This window comes from Cornus florida, unplaced genomic scaffold, assembly GCF_030987335.1.
Source record: "Cornus florida cultivar Cherokee Brave unplaced genomic scaffold, ASM3098733v1 CherokeeBrave_3.0.0_Hap2_Chr10, whole genome shotgun sequence".
Taxonomy (NCBI): Eukaryota; Viridiplantae; Streptophyta; class Magnoliopsida; order Cornales; family Cornaceae; genus Cornus; species Cornus florida.
The window spans coordinates 99,979,688-99,996,257 of NW_026775580.1; the positions used below are offsets into that span (position 1 = coordinate 99,979,688).

At 38.2% G+C, this 16,570-nt stretch overlaps 2 protein-coding genes across 2 annotated transcripts; both read right to left on the reverse strand.

Annotated features, from left to right (window-relative positions):
* Positions 1 to 4,207: 4,207 nt before the first annotated feature.
* LOC132279445 (glucan endo-1,3-beta-glucosidase-like) lies at positions 4,208 to 5,998 on the reverse strand. Its single transcript, XM_059781425.1, has 2 exons — positions 5,729 to 5,998; positions 4,208 to 5,635 (listed from the first exon to the last, which is right to left on the reverse strand). The coding sequence occupies exons 1-2, from the start codon at positions 5,802 to 5,804 to the stop codon at positions 4,674 to 4,676; spliced, it is 1,038 nt and encodes a 345-aa protein (XP_059637408.1). The 5' UTR covers positions 5,805 to 5,998; the 3' UTR covers positions 4,208 to 4,673.
* Positions 5,999 to 9,057: 3,059 nt separating this feature from the next.
* LOC132276347 (beta-hexosaminidase 2-like) lies at positions 9,058 to 11,885 on the reverse strand. Its single transcript, XM_059777737.1, has 2 exons — positions 10,984 to 11,885; positions 9,058 to 10,196 (listed from the first exon to the last, which is right to left on the reverse strand). Exons 1-2 carry the CDS (start codon positions 11,768 to 11,770, stop codon positions 9,235 to 9,237), a joined length of 1,749 nt encoding a protein of 582 aa, XP_059633720.1. The 5' UTR covers positions 11,771 to 11,885; the 3' UTR covers positions 9,058 to 9,234.
* Between the last annotated feature and the right edge of the window lie 4,685 nt (positions 11,886 to 16,570).

Sequence of the window (16,570 nt, forward strand, 5' to 3'; positions counted from 1 at the left end):
TTTGAGCTTTTTTTTTAAAAAAAATAAAATAAAATTCATAAAATAAAAAAATATTTTTTAGGCACTATTTGTCAAATAAAATTAAAAATAAATTAAAAAAGCTTTTTTTTTAGTTTTTTCCCCTTAAAATTGGTTTTTATTTTTTATTTTTTTGCTTTAAATTTTAAATGCGTACCACAAATAATGCATTTGGCCGTTAAGGCATTGTTTGGCCGACACAAATAGTGCATTTAACGGCTATAATTTTTAAAAAAATTTTTTTTTTGTAAAAAAAATAATTAAAATTACAAATTCATCTACTTATTTCCATAGGATTAAAAATAATTATATTAAAAATATGGCCGTTACAAATATAGTTGTTTAGGAAAAGTAAAAAAAATAAAAAATAATAATAATTTTAATTTATTATTATTATTTTTTTTAGAGAGAACGAAAATTCGAACAGTCTAATGGAGTGCATGTTTCTGGATAGCGAAAGTTACTGACGTGGCTTTTGAAATTACTGATGTAACTATTAAAAAAATTGATGTGATATTTTTAGAGAGCCAAAATTCGAAAAGGCTGATGCAGATAACTTGAAAGAACACCTCCCTCTCTCCCTCTCCCTCCCCCTCTCTCTCTCTCTGCGTGCGTGCGTGCGGACATTTCCATCCGAAGCTTGTCAGACTAAACTATTAGATTATCAAAGTAGTAGAGTATATATCTTCGGCCATGATCTGAGTGGTCTATCCATGAAATGAATTATATTAGAAGATCAAACAATAAACAATGAACTCAATGCGATACATAATTTTTTCTCTTTTGTTTACCTTCTAACCCTTTACGTTCCCTTTCTTGAATGTAACCAAACATTATTGTTTCTCTATAGAACAACTCGTCAGTCAACTATACTCAATCATGCCTATAGAGACAAAATACTACTCAATTCTCTCTCTCCAAAGCCTTTTAAAAAGGCCGTTCTACCTTATCATTCAAGACTAGCCTTTTAAAAAGGCCTTTTTATATAAGTTTTACATATTTAGTGAACATGTAAGTATGATTGGAAAAGTGGACTTTTTCAGTATGTAAAAAGGTAATTTCAGATTTATATGTGTAGTTGGTGTTGATATTTTTATACATATGTTTTGATATATATATATATATATATAAATAGAGAGAGAGAGAGAACAACACTTATTTTAGGCCTCCTTCTTATGATGAGGCCCAATAAAATATTAACAAGTATTTAAGTTTTTCTTTTTTTTTAAATTGATGATTAGAGACAATAGAAACCGACCATTCCCTCGTTATGTCTCTACTTATGTGTTTTTAATTAAAATCAAACAATGTTTTTCACTTCAGTGAATCGGACCATGTGAGTTGAATTGATCAATGGCCATCTTCATTTCAGGACAAGTAGTTAATCATTCCACCGCCGGTAGCTTTCGAGTCCATACTCCTCTACATCGATGTCATCTTTTATGGACAGTGGTGGTGAATTAATATATATTGACGTTTTCATCTGATCACTTGAGAATGCATATATTATATAGTATAGATATAACATAAATATATATTATATATAATAATCATAATTTTACAATTACAAAGTACTGAAACCAAATTTACAATCAGCAATGGGATTTTCTTGGTAAAAATATATAAAATAAATTTTTTTTTTAATGTTTTTTGTTGTTGTTGCATACTGATTTTGTTTTGCCTAAGATACTCTTACCATTTTTCTAATGGAAATGGTAGATACACGTCACACGTAGTTAATTTTTGCACTATATTTTTCTCTAAAATAATACATATACAAAAAAGCTATATTTTACTTCATAATTTTGATTTCTTTACTAAGTAAGACAAAGTAAAAAGGTAATAATGTCATTTTATGTGTAAAAAGTGTTATGACATTGCTAAAAAGTGACATTTGAGGTGTGAATGAAAAACGGACCAAATATTTGTAATTTGAGTAATACTTATTTTCGAAAGATATCTTTATATAATATTTCGCCAAACATAATTGGGTTTATTTCGTCATTGAAATAAACCCAATTAATTAAAAAATAAATTTGATTTTTTTTTACATATTTCAAAAACTATCTCAATCTAATAATAGACAGAATTTATAATTAGTAGGGATGTCAATTTTTACCGTCCCGTTAATAACGAATATGTGAATACTTCTTATACTGTTGGGGTGGGTATGAATACAAATTTTGTACTCGTCGTGGGTCACGGGGCGGGTAAGGGTTTCAGTGTATATATCCCAGGGGCCCCGCCCCGCTAAACATATTACTATATTATATATATATATATATACCCAGCCGCTAAAATAATATATATATAATATTAATAACTTATTTTAGCGGCTTACCCAGTTACTCATCTCTTACAATCCTAATTTGGGATGTAAACTTGGTATTAAATTTACTTTTGCTTTATTTATGGTAGAAGTTGGAGTTTAAAACTTTTTATAATTTGGTTGTATTAAACTTTTATTTTTGTTTATTATGTTCTCTGAATTATGTTACGTGCATGTTATTTTTTTTTATTTTTGTTGTCATACATAATTTCATTTATGTTGTGCCATTCCCAGGCTTTCTACATTTAAATAGCAGGAGCTTAAGTTTCAAAAAGTGGGAGAAAAAAATTTATTAGCGGAGTGGGCATAGAGGCACAGTATTTCCCAACGGGGCGGAACTGGACATGAAAATCCAACTCGTCGCGGATCTCGGGGCAGGCATGGACTTGACAAAAATTAAAAGGAGCGGGGCGGGATTTAGGGAAACCCGCTCCAAACCCGCCCTGTTGCCATTCCTGATAATTAGGTCGTTACCAATATCTCGATAGCCTAATGAATTAGTATCTTCGGTAAACTTTAAAGTGTCATGTTTCAACTCTCTCCACTAATCTAACTTCTAATCTTCTTACCTTTTAATAAAATAATAATAATAATTAGCCCTAACGAGGGCATCTTTTAATTGCATTAGTCTTTATTGTATTAATATCCTACTAACTAGGAGACCAGACTTAAGTCCTTTTTTGGGAGTCTGATTGTGAATCGTATTGGCTAAGAAACCGGATAAGCCTTTGTATTGGAACCGGATAAGCCTTTGTATTGGAGTCGGCATTGAATATCATTAATTTCTTTATAGCTTGTTGATCTACCCCTAAAGCAAGCTTTAAATATATATATATATATATATATATATATATATATATATATATATATATATATATGTATGTATCTATCTATCTTATTGGATGTACCGCACGTTGAGTCATCCTTCAATGCATCTTTTGTATAAGGATATCTACAAGCTGGTGGACCACAGGCTAATGATTTTGCTGATGGTGCGTAAGGAAGACGCAAGGCCCATTTATTCCACTAAACTAGGGCCACCATTTGTGAATTTTGTTATGGGTGCTGTCCATTATAAGGATGCGGTGGTGGGGACATTCAATGGGCCTGAAGCTTTACTAGGCTTTTCTTTAAGCCCACTCTTATTGTTTGCCATTAAGCTTGTGCAATGTACTCTCACTGCAGATGGAATTTTCATATGGCAGGCCCATCTGTTACTGGGCTGCTGGATGAAAGGGTGTTTGGTTTCTGTGGGACAGTGGAATTTGGGTTAACGGTCTCGTGGTTTGTGTGATGCACTATAATTGCTTTGGTTTGCCTTTTGGTTTGCTTGGGGCTTCTATGGAGTGCTTGGATTGCCTTTTGGTTTGAAGTCTCTCTATGTATGCTTGGCTGATGGCTTGTTTGTTGCTTGTGGTTTGTATGTTCTCATCCTCGTATTTGCACCGGATGCTCTTTGTAATCTTGTTGTTGTGTAGTGCAGTTTTTGTTTGCGAGGAATAAAAAATAAAAAATAAAAAAAAACTCAAAATCTCAAAATACTGAAATGTAACGGTTAGAAGAACAAGTCTGAAGAATATGTTACTAACATCACACATTGTTGTCGTTATTTTTGTCTAGAGTTTGAATATAACGCAACGCGGGCAAAACCCAAAAGCCCTGCCAACTTATGTATTAAGAGATACAGTATAATGCTTTGGACCAAAAATCAACTACCTTATTGTAGAATTTGAGAGTTCCAATTTGTCATGGTTATGTTGCAAATGGTGATCACAAGGCAGGACAACTATGGAAATCGGTTTATTTGCACAAAAGTAAAGCGTATCTGCCCTTATAAAACAACATCGGAAGGGTCTCAGTACTCATGGGCAAATTCGAGAAAATATTAGGTAGCTGGAGGTATCGACCGAGAATATAGTATCCCAGCCAATGATTTTATTTTTTGTTTTTTTATTAAATATAAAAAGTAGATAATTTTTATGTAATAGGTACCGAATGTGTAACTATGATTGATCTCATTTTTATATTTGTTAACATTTAATGATAAATTTGAACATTACCTAATGGTTTAATTGTTAGAACGTTCCACTCTCTTAGTAGGTGTTGGACTCCCCCTCCCTAAATAAAAAAACAAAGGTAGTGGTGAATTTGTACTTTACAACACAGCATATCTCAATATTTAACGGAAACACCAATATAGGGACTCATTTTTTGAATTGCTTACATTTGATTGAATTTGCTAGAAGGCATACATGAAAACCAAAAGCTACCAATACAAGTCAAGTTTGTCAACTGAGCAAGAACATACAAATCCCAACAAGTCTTTTTACACGAAATTAAGGTCATAAGCCTTGACACCATTTAGTTCAAAAATTCCAAAATGCTTCTCAAACTCCTCTCCATTCTTCTCATTCTCATCAAACAGATCAAACAAGAACACTTCAACTCCGACACCGGGCCTTTTTGGTGTACCAACATTGTTCAATGCTCGTCTCACAACTTCTCCATTATAAGCCAATGCATTCCCGACACTCGCCGCCTCACCACCGGACGTGGGCCACCCTGTTTCTGACACCACCACCGAAATTCCGGCGAACCCTTCTCTCTCCATCGCAGACACAAATGAATCAATAGTCGCATCGAAGAGATTGTCATACACCAAGTTTTGGTCCGGTCCAACGTTTTTGGATCGAAACAGAGCATAGTCTAGTGATATGTCTTGTGGGTTGTTTGTGTAGCTGAAAAATGGATACACATTGACCATCAATGGTGACCCACTGTCACGCAGGAACTGCAGGAGAGGAATCATAGCGGATCGGAGATTCGGGTCGAAAGTTCCGGCAGAGGGTGGGTATGAATTGGAGAGTATGGACGCTGCATGAGGCGATGAAAGCTTGATTGTATTAGCAAAGCCTAGTGTTTGAAGAGCTTGGTATAGGTTGGCAATGGCAGGGACCAAAAGTGGAGTCAAGAATGGATCTTTAAGGAAGATTTCGTTCCCGACGGCAATGTATTGGACTTGATCGGCGGTGATATGGGCAAAAATGTTGAATTGAAGCCATTGCAGCGAGGTACTCACAGTGCCACCGGCAAGGTCAGGGAGGACTTCGTTGGGGACTCCGATCATGAGCAAGATTCCGGAGCCAGAAAATGCAGAAAGTGTTTCTGGGTCGGCTTTGAATAGCCGAATTCTTGAGATTCCATTGGATTTCAGGAGGTTGACGGCGGTGGCCGGTGGTGGAAGGTTGTTTGCGACTCGACCGTAGCATATTCCGATTGGTGCAGAGGCTGCAAAAACAGAGGAAATAAAATCATTGTCAAGAAAACAAGTAAATTTGAACATTAAAAAGATTAATCGCACGAAATGGGCGTCGATGAAACCTGTTAAATGTGAAAGAGGGATCAAGATAGAGGTTAGATAGAGAAGGAAGTGTTGAATTCCCATTCTTGATAGCATCAAGTTAGATTGAAGAAGGACTAATTGACTTCTTTTATGGGGATACAGAGGAGTCCAATATCTATATATAGGATGACAGAGAGAAAGTGTTAGGTTCTGACTCTTCTGAGCATAGGTTTGATTTTGGTTTGAAATGGGCTTTTGTTTATTTGTGTTCCGTTGAAATATAATAACCGTTGTAATATGGTGCGAGGGCACTCATTTTACCCTTTCTAACTTTGAAATTTAAATGGGTTCAAACATCTATTTAGATATTGGTCGAATAGTTGTTATTCAACCAATTAAAATAATAATAATACTAACAACTAGAATGGAACAACTCCTTACCAAAAAATATATATATAATAATAATAATAATAATAATAATAATAATAATAAAATGAACAACCAAAACCTATTTATATTACCTTGAATGAAGGAAGAACAAGATTTGGAATGTTAATGTGGCTTCGAGAAAAGATTCTTTCAATAAGCTCATTGTGAGATGTTCCTAAGTAGTAGGTTCACAAGAATTACCACTTTTATTCCTTCGATAATTTGTGTACATAAAGAAATGGAAGGACCCATCTGTCTGTGTTGTAGCCTTGTAAGTTGTAGGTCACACACACAAACACACACACACAAACACACACAAATTTAGAAATCAAGTTTGTATGATAAATTGTCATTGATAAGAGGCAAGCCTGATCTGGATATTTTTATTTCCTGCAACTATCGATAGCTGCCTGCTAAGATGTGAGATAGACAAAACCCATTATTAAAAATAAATAAATAAATAATTATGATTGTGGAAGAGTTTAATTTAATTGCTATCTACCTACTTCTTCTGATTTTGGTTTGGTTGGTTTACCCCAGCTTGAGGTACTTGGAGCTTGATACAATGTTATTGATCTCATTCTCTAACAGTCAGTCATAAGTTTTTGGTTGGTTTACCCCAGCTTGAGGTACTTGGAGCTTGATACAATGTTATTGATCTCATTCTCTAACAGTCAGTCATAAGTTTTTGGTACAATTAATAGTCTAACATGTTAGGCTCAAGTCCGAATAATAACACAGTATCTACTTGCTTCTATGAGAACTTGAACCATCGACCTTTCATTCCTGAAGGGGCGAGAACTGAGAAGGTACTATTTAGATTATCTAACATTTTGAATTTTTTGAAATAATTGGGGTCTTCACACAGAAGTGTCATTTAGAAGTTAGCATCACCAGCACATGCATGAGTGGGCATGTGCAGTGCTCTCTTCCTTTGTGTCATGGAAGATTGACTGTTTCTTTTGTGGCCACCAATGTTGCTGTTTTTCAGACTTCTTTATTTCTTGGTAGCTTCGAAAAAAGCAGCAACTTGTTAGTGTGTGATACATCAGTGAACAAATCATTGGAATTTACATTAAACCCCACCCTAGTCTACCAGAATCTTTCTTTGGAAAAGAAAAGAATAAAGATGAAAACCGGGTAGTGTGTGTCCCCATTCATTTTGCTGATAAGCTCCTGCATCGAAAAAAAAAAAAAAAAAAAAAAAAAAAAACACAAAAACCGTTACATGTTATTTTCACACTATATTTTTTTTCCTTCCACACTTAAGCTACAACAATCCTGCATCATCAATAGATTCATGTTTATATTAGTCGTAACAAAGTGTTTTGTCAACTGTCAAGTTAGCTTACGCAACTTTCTTTCTTTATTCAGGTTTGGAATCGATTGTATAAAAAACATGGAGCCACTGAGCAATCAGGAGGCTCTCTTGATAGCATTTACTCATAGAGCCATCGAAATCATGTGATCAAATAATCAAACAAATAGTGGCAGATTAATACACATACATACTCTGCCTTTGATAAACATGGTTAACACAGAAGATTATTCCATTTCAACTATGATAGTAAAACAAATAAAGTTGAGATAAGTGAACCAGCTCTGCTCTTTAATTTATGGGGTTTGGAGACTGATCTCCAAAGGAGCCAAAATCATACTCTCTCTCCATACAAAGCAACAACAATACCTCTTCTTCTGTAGTAAAGAACACAAAGAATATCTTTAGTTGTCTCTTTATTAAAGAAAGTTCCTGTTTTTTGAATTCTAAAGCCTCAAATAACAGCCCAATTTTGAATATAAATTATATAATATAACCCATCCTCACAGACACTGATCTTGCTTCTTCCATGATCTCTCCCTTAAGTCTGCCTTTGTTTCCACTCAAAGAACAAGACCTGAATAAGTTTTGTACTAAACCTCTCTCTCACTCCTCTGTGCTGTCTCTCGCTCCTCTCTCTCTCTCTCTCTCTCTAACTTGCAAATGTCACAGCCAGTTGATGTTTATCCAATTACTGTCACAAGACCGCCTCCATCCCACTCCAATGAATCATTTGGGACAGTTTTCATAGTCCTGGCTGTGATAGTTGTCATATCTGCCATTGCTTGCTTTCTCGGACGGCTCTGTAGCAAGCGCTACCACCATCCAAAGGCTAAGCAGAGCCAAACCTTTCACCCAAAAGAAGGTGAAGCCCAGCAGAGCCACAAGATCTCTCGCCCCAAAGAAGGTGAACCAAAGCAGAGCCACAAGACCTTTCGCCCCAAAGAAGGTCAAGCTAGGCCGAACCACACTGCCTTTCACCCCAAAGAAGGTCAAGCTAGGCCAAACCACACTGCCTTTCACCCCAAAGAAGGTCAAGCTAGGCCGAACCACACTTCCTTTCACCCCAGAGAAGGCGAAGCTAGGCAGAACCACCCGGCCTCTCACCCGGGAGAAGGGGACATAGAATTCGGGTTTGACATGGGAATTCCAGCTGCCAAAATGCCTGGCCAAGGGAACTCCGAAGGACCAAAACTATCTGAAAATGGTGGTCAATTTAAAGGAGAAGTGAGGTTTGCCCATGATGGATAATATATAGGTAGCTCAGGCATGATGGTAATGAATGAGGAACTCCCTCATTCATGTTTTTTTCTGTGTACTGGTTTTGCTATCAAGATCAATATTATTATTTTCTCTTATGTTGTTACACCTCTAAAATTACATCGCTATGTATGGTATGGTGAAATGTAATGTTTTCTATTTACCAAGAAATATAGAAAGGATTTTCAGAGCAAAAGAGCGTAATTCAGAGACTAAAGACTAGCAACGAGGCATTTTGCCTTCACCATAGACCAATAATCATCAACACATATTCCAATCAGGACTCAAACCCTGCACCTTCTTCCTTTGGGAGTGACCGGAAACACCATCCAAGCTAACAGGGCAAATGAATCACTGTGCTTTCTCCAATAAATTAAATCTTTAGTGTTATTTTATTGTTATTGAAAAAAAAAAAAAAAAAAAAAAAATCTAGTTTTAAATCAACATGGAGGTACAAATAAATCGTTCTCCATGTATCTCAATTTTCAATATTAAAGTAAAAAACTAATAGGGTATCAAACACAAACAAATAAAAACCTAAATAATTGCGTGAAGGCCCTGAACTGTGTTACACATGCCTGGGTTCCTTGCACACCAAAGTGGTTGAAGAGGTTCAGCTCCAACTCCCCTGGTTACCATTCTGTACCTCCACTCGTTCAACCTATCCGTTGCCTCAGCAGACCTCTTCATGCCCGTCTCATCACGGTTTCCCGACCATAATGCCTCTGCCATTGCTGAAGCTCTAGGCCAAACACGTGAATCCAATACCACTGGATCTGCTTGCTCGGACCACAGTGCCACCTCGCCTCCTAATACTAATTTGGCCTCCTCCTTACTCAACCCGAACGTTATATCATAATTATATATGGTTTGCCATGTTTTGAAGGGACCACACCATGACCCGCCATTCCCCTGGTCAGTACTCGGTGGTTGATCATACTGACTGTCATTCCCAACAAAACCACCATGTCCACAATCCAAGTAGTAGAAGTCTGAAGAAGAGACAATGGCCCGGTACCCAGAAGTAACAATTCGTTTAGTGTTATTTGGACCATTATTCCATGTTTGTAGAATGGTATTCTCTGGGGGAAGAAGATTTTGGCTCACCTTTACATTGGCATCCAATAAAACATCTGCCCAATATACCACAGTGCGGTTTAGGGAAACAATGTATGGTAAAGTAGAGTTAATAAACGTTTCAAGGAGCTGACTAAGGGTTCCATTTATTGATAGGTAGGCCTGAACAGATGGATCAGCTTTCCAACATCCCGGGATGATCTCATCACTCCCTGCATGGTAGAATGGTTCTGGGAACATAGTTGAAGCATCACGAATGACATTTTTGACAACCTCATAAGTCTTGGGCTCTAAGGGGTTGAGATGACCAGTTCCCGGTTCAGATGCAAGTCGATCAGGCCATTTGCTTCCTGAAGGCCACCAGAACATGTTTGCACATGTGACAATCTCAGGGTAAGCTTCAGCCCATGATCCTGTATGTCCTACAATATACACAAAGCAATTTTATCATTGTATTCAAACTAAAAATAACATGTTACCAGGAAGTAAAAAAAAAAAAACAGAACGATAATATATAAAGTAAGCAACTGAAGATCAACAAGCTCATAACTCCACAAGCTCATAATCATTTTCAGATTACACAAAGAACAAAGTTACCTGAGTTCAACTCATTATTGGGTGGATTTAAAGTTTGGTCAAAATTCGCAACAAAGTTATTCGAGTTCAAGTCATCACTGGTCGGATTTAAAGTTTGCTCAAAATTCTCGGTAAACATGCCAAATTTTGAAGTTCATTAAAATTTTAAGCCAAACGCAAGCAGACATCAGTTGCAACCAAATTATTAATACCCTAATAGTCATAGCAACTGTGAATTAAAATGAAGTGAAGTACATTTTTTACACTTGAATTATATCTGGTGCGGATAAATTTCTTGTTGGTGAGCAATAGATCATTTCTGTGATATATATATATATATATATATACCCATTCTTTTCCAACTTCTAAGTTTTAATATACATATATGTATATTTGTGTGTATATATATATGATGTGCATGTATGTATACCCATTCTTTTCCAACTTCTAAGTTTTAATATACATATATGTATATTTGTGTATATATATATATATGATGTGCATTGCCTAATGCCTATGTAATATATATAATATGTATATATATATATAGTATTTACCACACTACTACATTGCTGTTGAAAATGAAGTGAGCCCTGTTAATAGAAATAGGGTTTGGATGCTACTTCAACTCACCTGGCATGTCGATTTCGGGCATAACCCTAACCCCATGTTCTAACCCAAATTCCACTATCTTCTTCACATCCCCCGGCGAGTACTGCATTCCGGCACCGTACGATCCCTTGGCCGCCAGATCGGGCTCCGAAGGCAAAACCAAAGGAAACGAATGCGAGTCCGTGACGTGCCAATGGAAAGCATTGAGCTTATTCTCACTCATAGCCCCAATCAGCCTCATCAAATCCCCAACTCCATAGTAATTTCTCGATGTGTCCAACATCACACCTCTGTGCTCGAAAATGGGCCTGTCCCAGACGAACAACCCGGACGCGACTCGTGCCGGGTCGCCCCAAACGAGTTGCGAGAACGTCTCGAGCCCTCTCATGGCGCCCCACACCGTCTCGGCCGTCAGATTGGCGGACGATCCGACGGCCGGGATGGTGAGGGTGTACGACTCGTTCACGCCGTGATGTAGCGGAACAGTGAGGTCGGTGACGCTGAGAATCAGGGATTGTAAAGGCGTTGATGACGTGGAGTTGACGGCGGGGGCGACGAGGGGTACGTGGTGCTCGGTGAGGACTTGACGGAGGTAACGGTTAACGGCTGGAGTTAAGTATGGGTGGTCTGGGGATGACATGGTGAAGAGTGGAGAGAGAGTGATGGCTTGTGGGTGGGGCCATGAGAAGGTTCTGGGCTTGGGCCAGACGTTGATCGGAAATTGGACGGCGGAGATTGAAGATGTGGGGGTTGATAGTAGAGAGAGAACGAATATAGAGAGAGAAATAAAGAACATGCTCTTACCCATTATGGTGGTGCCAAGTAAGAGAACTACCCTTTAATATGTAGGTTCTGTGTTCGTTGGTCAATTCATTATTTTCTCCTTAATCTTTGTATAGATCTGATATGTTCTGTTAGTTTGTTTGAGCATCCTACAAGTGTAGTCAATAGTGTTCTAAATGTTATAAAAATACAGGAAAAAAGTTACTATGTATATCAACAAAGATATAAGTGCAAGGAAGAATTACAACCACAAACTTTTATTGTTTTTCTTCTCAAAAGGTTCAAATCTAGCAACTTTTCTTGAATTCAACTCTTGTGATACATGTTTCAATTTTAGATTATTGCTAGGATTTGAAAGTCATTTCACCGTTTTACTTCATTCGCCCCGACATTTCACTGCACACAATTTTTTTCATGTCATGCATTCTGCATAATTATAAATGAGGTTGAAGATGCAAGAAAAATTATCTCTCAATTTGGAAAGGATAATTTTACACTTTGAATATTTTTCAACCCCTTTTCCCTTTCTTTTCGGTCTATTTATAGACTATTACAAATATTCCAAAAACTTTCTAACTAACTCTTTACGTTGGGTTGCTATGACCCCAATTCTTTTTATCTTAAATTGGGCTTCCAAAATGATCTTCCAGTCCTGGGCCTGATCAATGAAGACTTGGTTTGGATCTGTTGCTTTTGCCTGACCCATTCCTAGCAATATGAGTCGCGCACGGCCCAGGCCATTTTTAGTATCCTTATCTACCCCCATAATCTCTCCCTAATTAATTAGGGTAAGATTATCGAAAGAACACAATCATGACATGACGGCTCGAGGCGGTGACGTGAGGAAGCGAACGGTTGGCTCAGAGACCCACGCTTTGAGATTGATTGCACCATTATTGCTGTAGTTCCTTAGATGTTGAATCATTTTCGCTTTAAAAGCCCAATCTTCCCCCGTTTTGTCTTCCTTTTATCTTTCTCACTTTCATCCTCAAGCTCTATCTTTTCTAATTGTCTCTGTCAACTGCTAGTCTTCTCCTGCTAGCTTTCCTTGTCTTCTCCGGTGAGTTTTCCCTTTGTGATTCTTCAACTTTCGCTTTGATACAGTGTACTCTGCAAACCCCCTTTCTAAGGTTAGTTCTTATTCCTTACTGTTTTTCAAAAGCTCTATTCCTTACTATTTTTCTTGACAGAAAGAAAATTTAAAATCAAAAATCCTTTCCGCCATTATTATGGCTCCTGAGTTAGAGGCTCTTTGCTCGAGGAACAAAATTTCTAACGATGTCTCCCTTAGGGTTTACCCCGTGAATTTGGATGAGAAATCTGGTGAGGGTCTCCTTCCAAGGGAGGTTCTCTTTTCTGCTCTTCACTTGAATGTAGTTAGATTTCATTTACACTCGTTCCTCTATTATGTCTTCAGTAAATTAGGGTTTCCCCTCTTCAGGTTAACTAGCTTCCTTAGGGTAATATCAGTCCTCTTGATTTTAAATCGTGATAGAAATCTTGACTTAGATATTATAGACCTTCTCCTTTGCTACCGAGTTACCAAAATCAGAACCAACGAAATGTATTTTCACTTCTTTCCCATCGAGAAGCGATCTATCTGTACGGACAAGCTCTCATTTGAAAAGGGTTGGAGGAAAAATCTAATTAGGGTTAGTGGAAATTGGCAAACTCCGTTCACTCAAACTTTCCCTATCCCGATCACTTTTGGAAAGTGCTATGTCCCTCTGTATAAGAAGTTTAGGAAACACCCGACCGATTGTCACTGTAAAGTTTGTCTGCCTCATTTTTGTACTTTTCTTTGTGATTGCTTTCGCATTCCTCATGATAAATTGGTTTATAGCGTTTGCAGGGCTAGAATTGACCTTCTGGAGGAGAAAGTTCTGAACGACGTCCCCTCTACCACTAACCTGCTTTCCCCAGACAACCTTTTTAACATTTATACCCATGGTGCTACCATGGAACATATTCAAATTCCCTCGTTCAGTAGGAGAAGAAGACGTTCCTCTGTAGCCGCTCCTGCGGCTACACCGGTCGCCTCTGTTTCCACTCTAGCCGTTTCAATTATGGCTAAAAATGATGGGCATCCTACCACTGAACGTTCTGCATCCACCTCGGCCGAAGTTCAGTCTACCTTGCCGAACGATGAACCTTCTGAAACCCTCAATGAAACCTCTCCATTAGCTACTCAGAATGCTGAGGGATCTCCTCAGAACGCTGGGGGATCTTCTCAGAACGTTAGGGGATCCTCCCTAGTCCGAGCCCATGTTTCAGAGAAGAGTCTGGGCAAAAAACCCCAACGAGAGGATGGTTATAACTAGAGTGTCCTTCTTCCAGCCTAGAGAGCCCGAACTTATAGGGTCATCACCTTTTCCCCTTCACCTCAAGTAGCTATTCCAGAAAGTAAGTCAGCCAGAACCTCTGTCTCCTCCCCAGCAGTGGTTTCATGGCTCCTCTTGCTCAGACGGGAGGATGAATCAGTAGTGGCCTCTACTGACTCTATGTTTAAGGATCATGTCACTTTCTTTGCCTATTACAGGGGCATTTGGACCCCCAAGGATCTCCAGATCTAGGAGAAAATGACTTATAGCGAAATGTACAACCGCTTTCCTGCAGCCGCTATGGAGGTAACTCTATTTCCTTTTGCACTATATTTCATTCATTTTTCCTGTTCAGATCTCCTTATAGTTGTACTTATCAGAACACTTGTGTTTTTGTGCAGACTCTGTTTGGGATGATCACCTTTCAGAGGACTCTTGAAACGGCAAACAAAAGAATTAGGGCCCTCTCTATTGGCCTTAACAGATCTGTTGAATCAGAAAAGATAACCGAAGCCAAGAACACAGAGTTGTTAGTCAAACTGAACAACTCAGAAAAGGAGATAAACAACTTGAGGGCTAGTTTGGTGAGGTGGAATGAATTGGAATGGAATGAGAATGGAGGTGGGAGTGGAATAGAATGGTCATTCCTTTTATTTGAAGGTAAAATGATTTTAATGGAATGACCATTCTCCAAGAATAGTGGGGAATGATGATTCCAACTTTAAAATTGGCACCAAACACGAGAATTGAAAAAAAAAAACCATTCAATTCCACTTTCTTTTATCCTATTCCACTGCACCAAACTAGCCCTGAAGGCTGAGAGAAATGCCCTAAAGAACGAGCGAGACTCTCTTCAGGATGAGCTGGACGTTCTAAAGATTGAGAAGAATGTCATGCAGACCGAGAGAGACGCTCTGAAAGCTGAAAAGAGGGACCTTCAGTGTACTCTAATTGCTGAACGGTTGACCCATTTCATTTCTGAAGAGAAGCTCTCAAACGAGCGCATCACTCTGCTGAATGTCATTGGCAGAGTTGATGGTGGCGTGAAAGCTCTTCACGTTCGTTTATCTCAGATAGGGGCTCTGAGGTATGCCGAGGGATATAGGGATGGTTTTATGGACCGATCTCCTCCCGAGGGTGAATCGAGCTCTTATGCAGGTTCGGATAAGCTTGACACTTCTTTGGGCATTGGCCCTCTGAGCATCTACAGGGATCCACTTCCCATTCCTGCTGAGAACATATTTATTGAGTGCAACGAGATTACAACCTCAGGGGTTATCCTACTTGTTCGTCCTTTGAATGTTCCTCCCATCACCACCATTGTTCCTCCCACAGCTGCTACTATTGACAGAGCTCTGCCAACTAAGGAAATCATCCATCTCGACTCTCCCTCCAGAGGTGAGGAAACAGCTAATGGTGGAAAAGGAGATAATGAACTGACTGGTGGCGATGAGGTAGCCAGGGATGATGGAACAAACAACAAGTCAGGCCCAAGGGGAGATATGACATAATAGGGTTCTGCTTGCCTTTGTATTTTTTCATTTCAACATCATTCCTCTTGTATCATGAACTCTTTAATGACGAATGAAAAGATAACTTTATTTTGCAAAGTATCCATATCCCAATTTGTATCTGAGTGCACTAACAATATAACTTTGCCATTTGATTTTTGTTTCTCGCAAGTGTTTGGCGCTCAGCTAACTGTGCCACTTGCCACCTACTTAGCTAAGTGCTTGGCGCTCGACTAGAATGTTACTTGCCACTTGATTTTGTGCAAGTTTTTTGTGTCAACGCCACTTGCCACTTGATTTTGTGCAAGTTTTTGGCGTTCGGCTCATAGCGCCACTTGCCACCTATTTGTCTAAGTGTTTGACGCTCGGTTAGAATGCCACTTGCCATTTGATTTTTATTTTGTGTAAGTTTTTGGCGTTCGGTCCATAGTGCTAGTTGCCACTTACTTGGCTAAGTGCTTGGCGCTCGGCTAGAATGCCACTTGCCACCTGATTTTTATTTTATGTAAGTTTTTGGCGTTGCTAGTTGCCACTTTATTGGCTTTGTTTTCTTTGCTCAATCAACTTTTGAAACCAAATGAATTCCTTTTCTAAATCTTTAATAATCTATACATTTGTAAGAGCGTAATTCCAAATGAACATTTTTTAGAATGTAATTCAATTTTTACTGGTAATACCTTTTTAGAGATGTGGCATTCCATGGTTTGTTGACCAATCTTCCAGCCATGGTCTCTAAATTGTATGCCCTCTTTCCTATTGCTTCTACAACTCTGTATGAACCTTCCCAGGGTGACATCATCTTTTTGATAATTCTCATTTTCTTTTTCAGAACTAAATCACTAAGTGCAAAATCTTTGTGCTTCACCTTTTTGTTGTGACTGTTCATAAGTGTTTGATGATATGACGCGAGCCTTAACGTTGCTGCATCTCTTTTAACTTCCAGCAAATCGAGGTTAAAATTCAACATACTATCATTCTGCTCTTGATTCCATG

Bases quoted from the DNA above. Each gene is read 5' to 3' on its own strand.
- LOC132279445 (XM_059781425.1), bottom strand. From the start codon at position 5,804: ATGCTATCAAGAATGGGAATTCAACACTTCCTTCTCTATCTAACCTCT. The intron at 5,636-5,728 runs GTTTCATCGACG...CTGTTTTTGCAG, and splicing joins CCCTCTTTCACATTTAACAG to CCTCTGCACCAATCGGAATA.
- LOC132276347 (XM_059777737.1), bottom strand. From the start codon at position 11,770: ATGGGTAAGAGCATGTTCTTTATTTCTCTCTCTATATTCGTTCTCTCT. The intron at 10,197-10,983 runs GTGAGTTGAAGT...TGTATATTGTAG, and splicing joins GCCCGAAATCGACATGCCAG to GACATACAGGATCATGGGCT.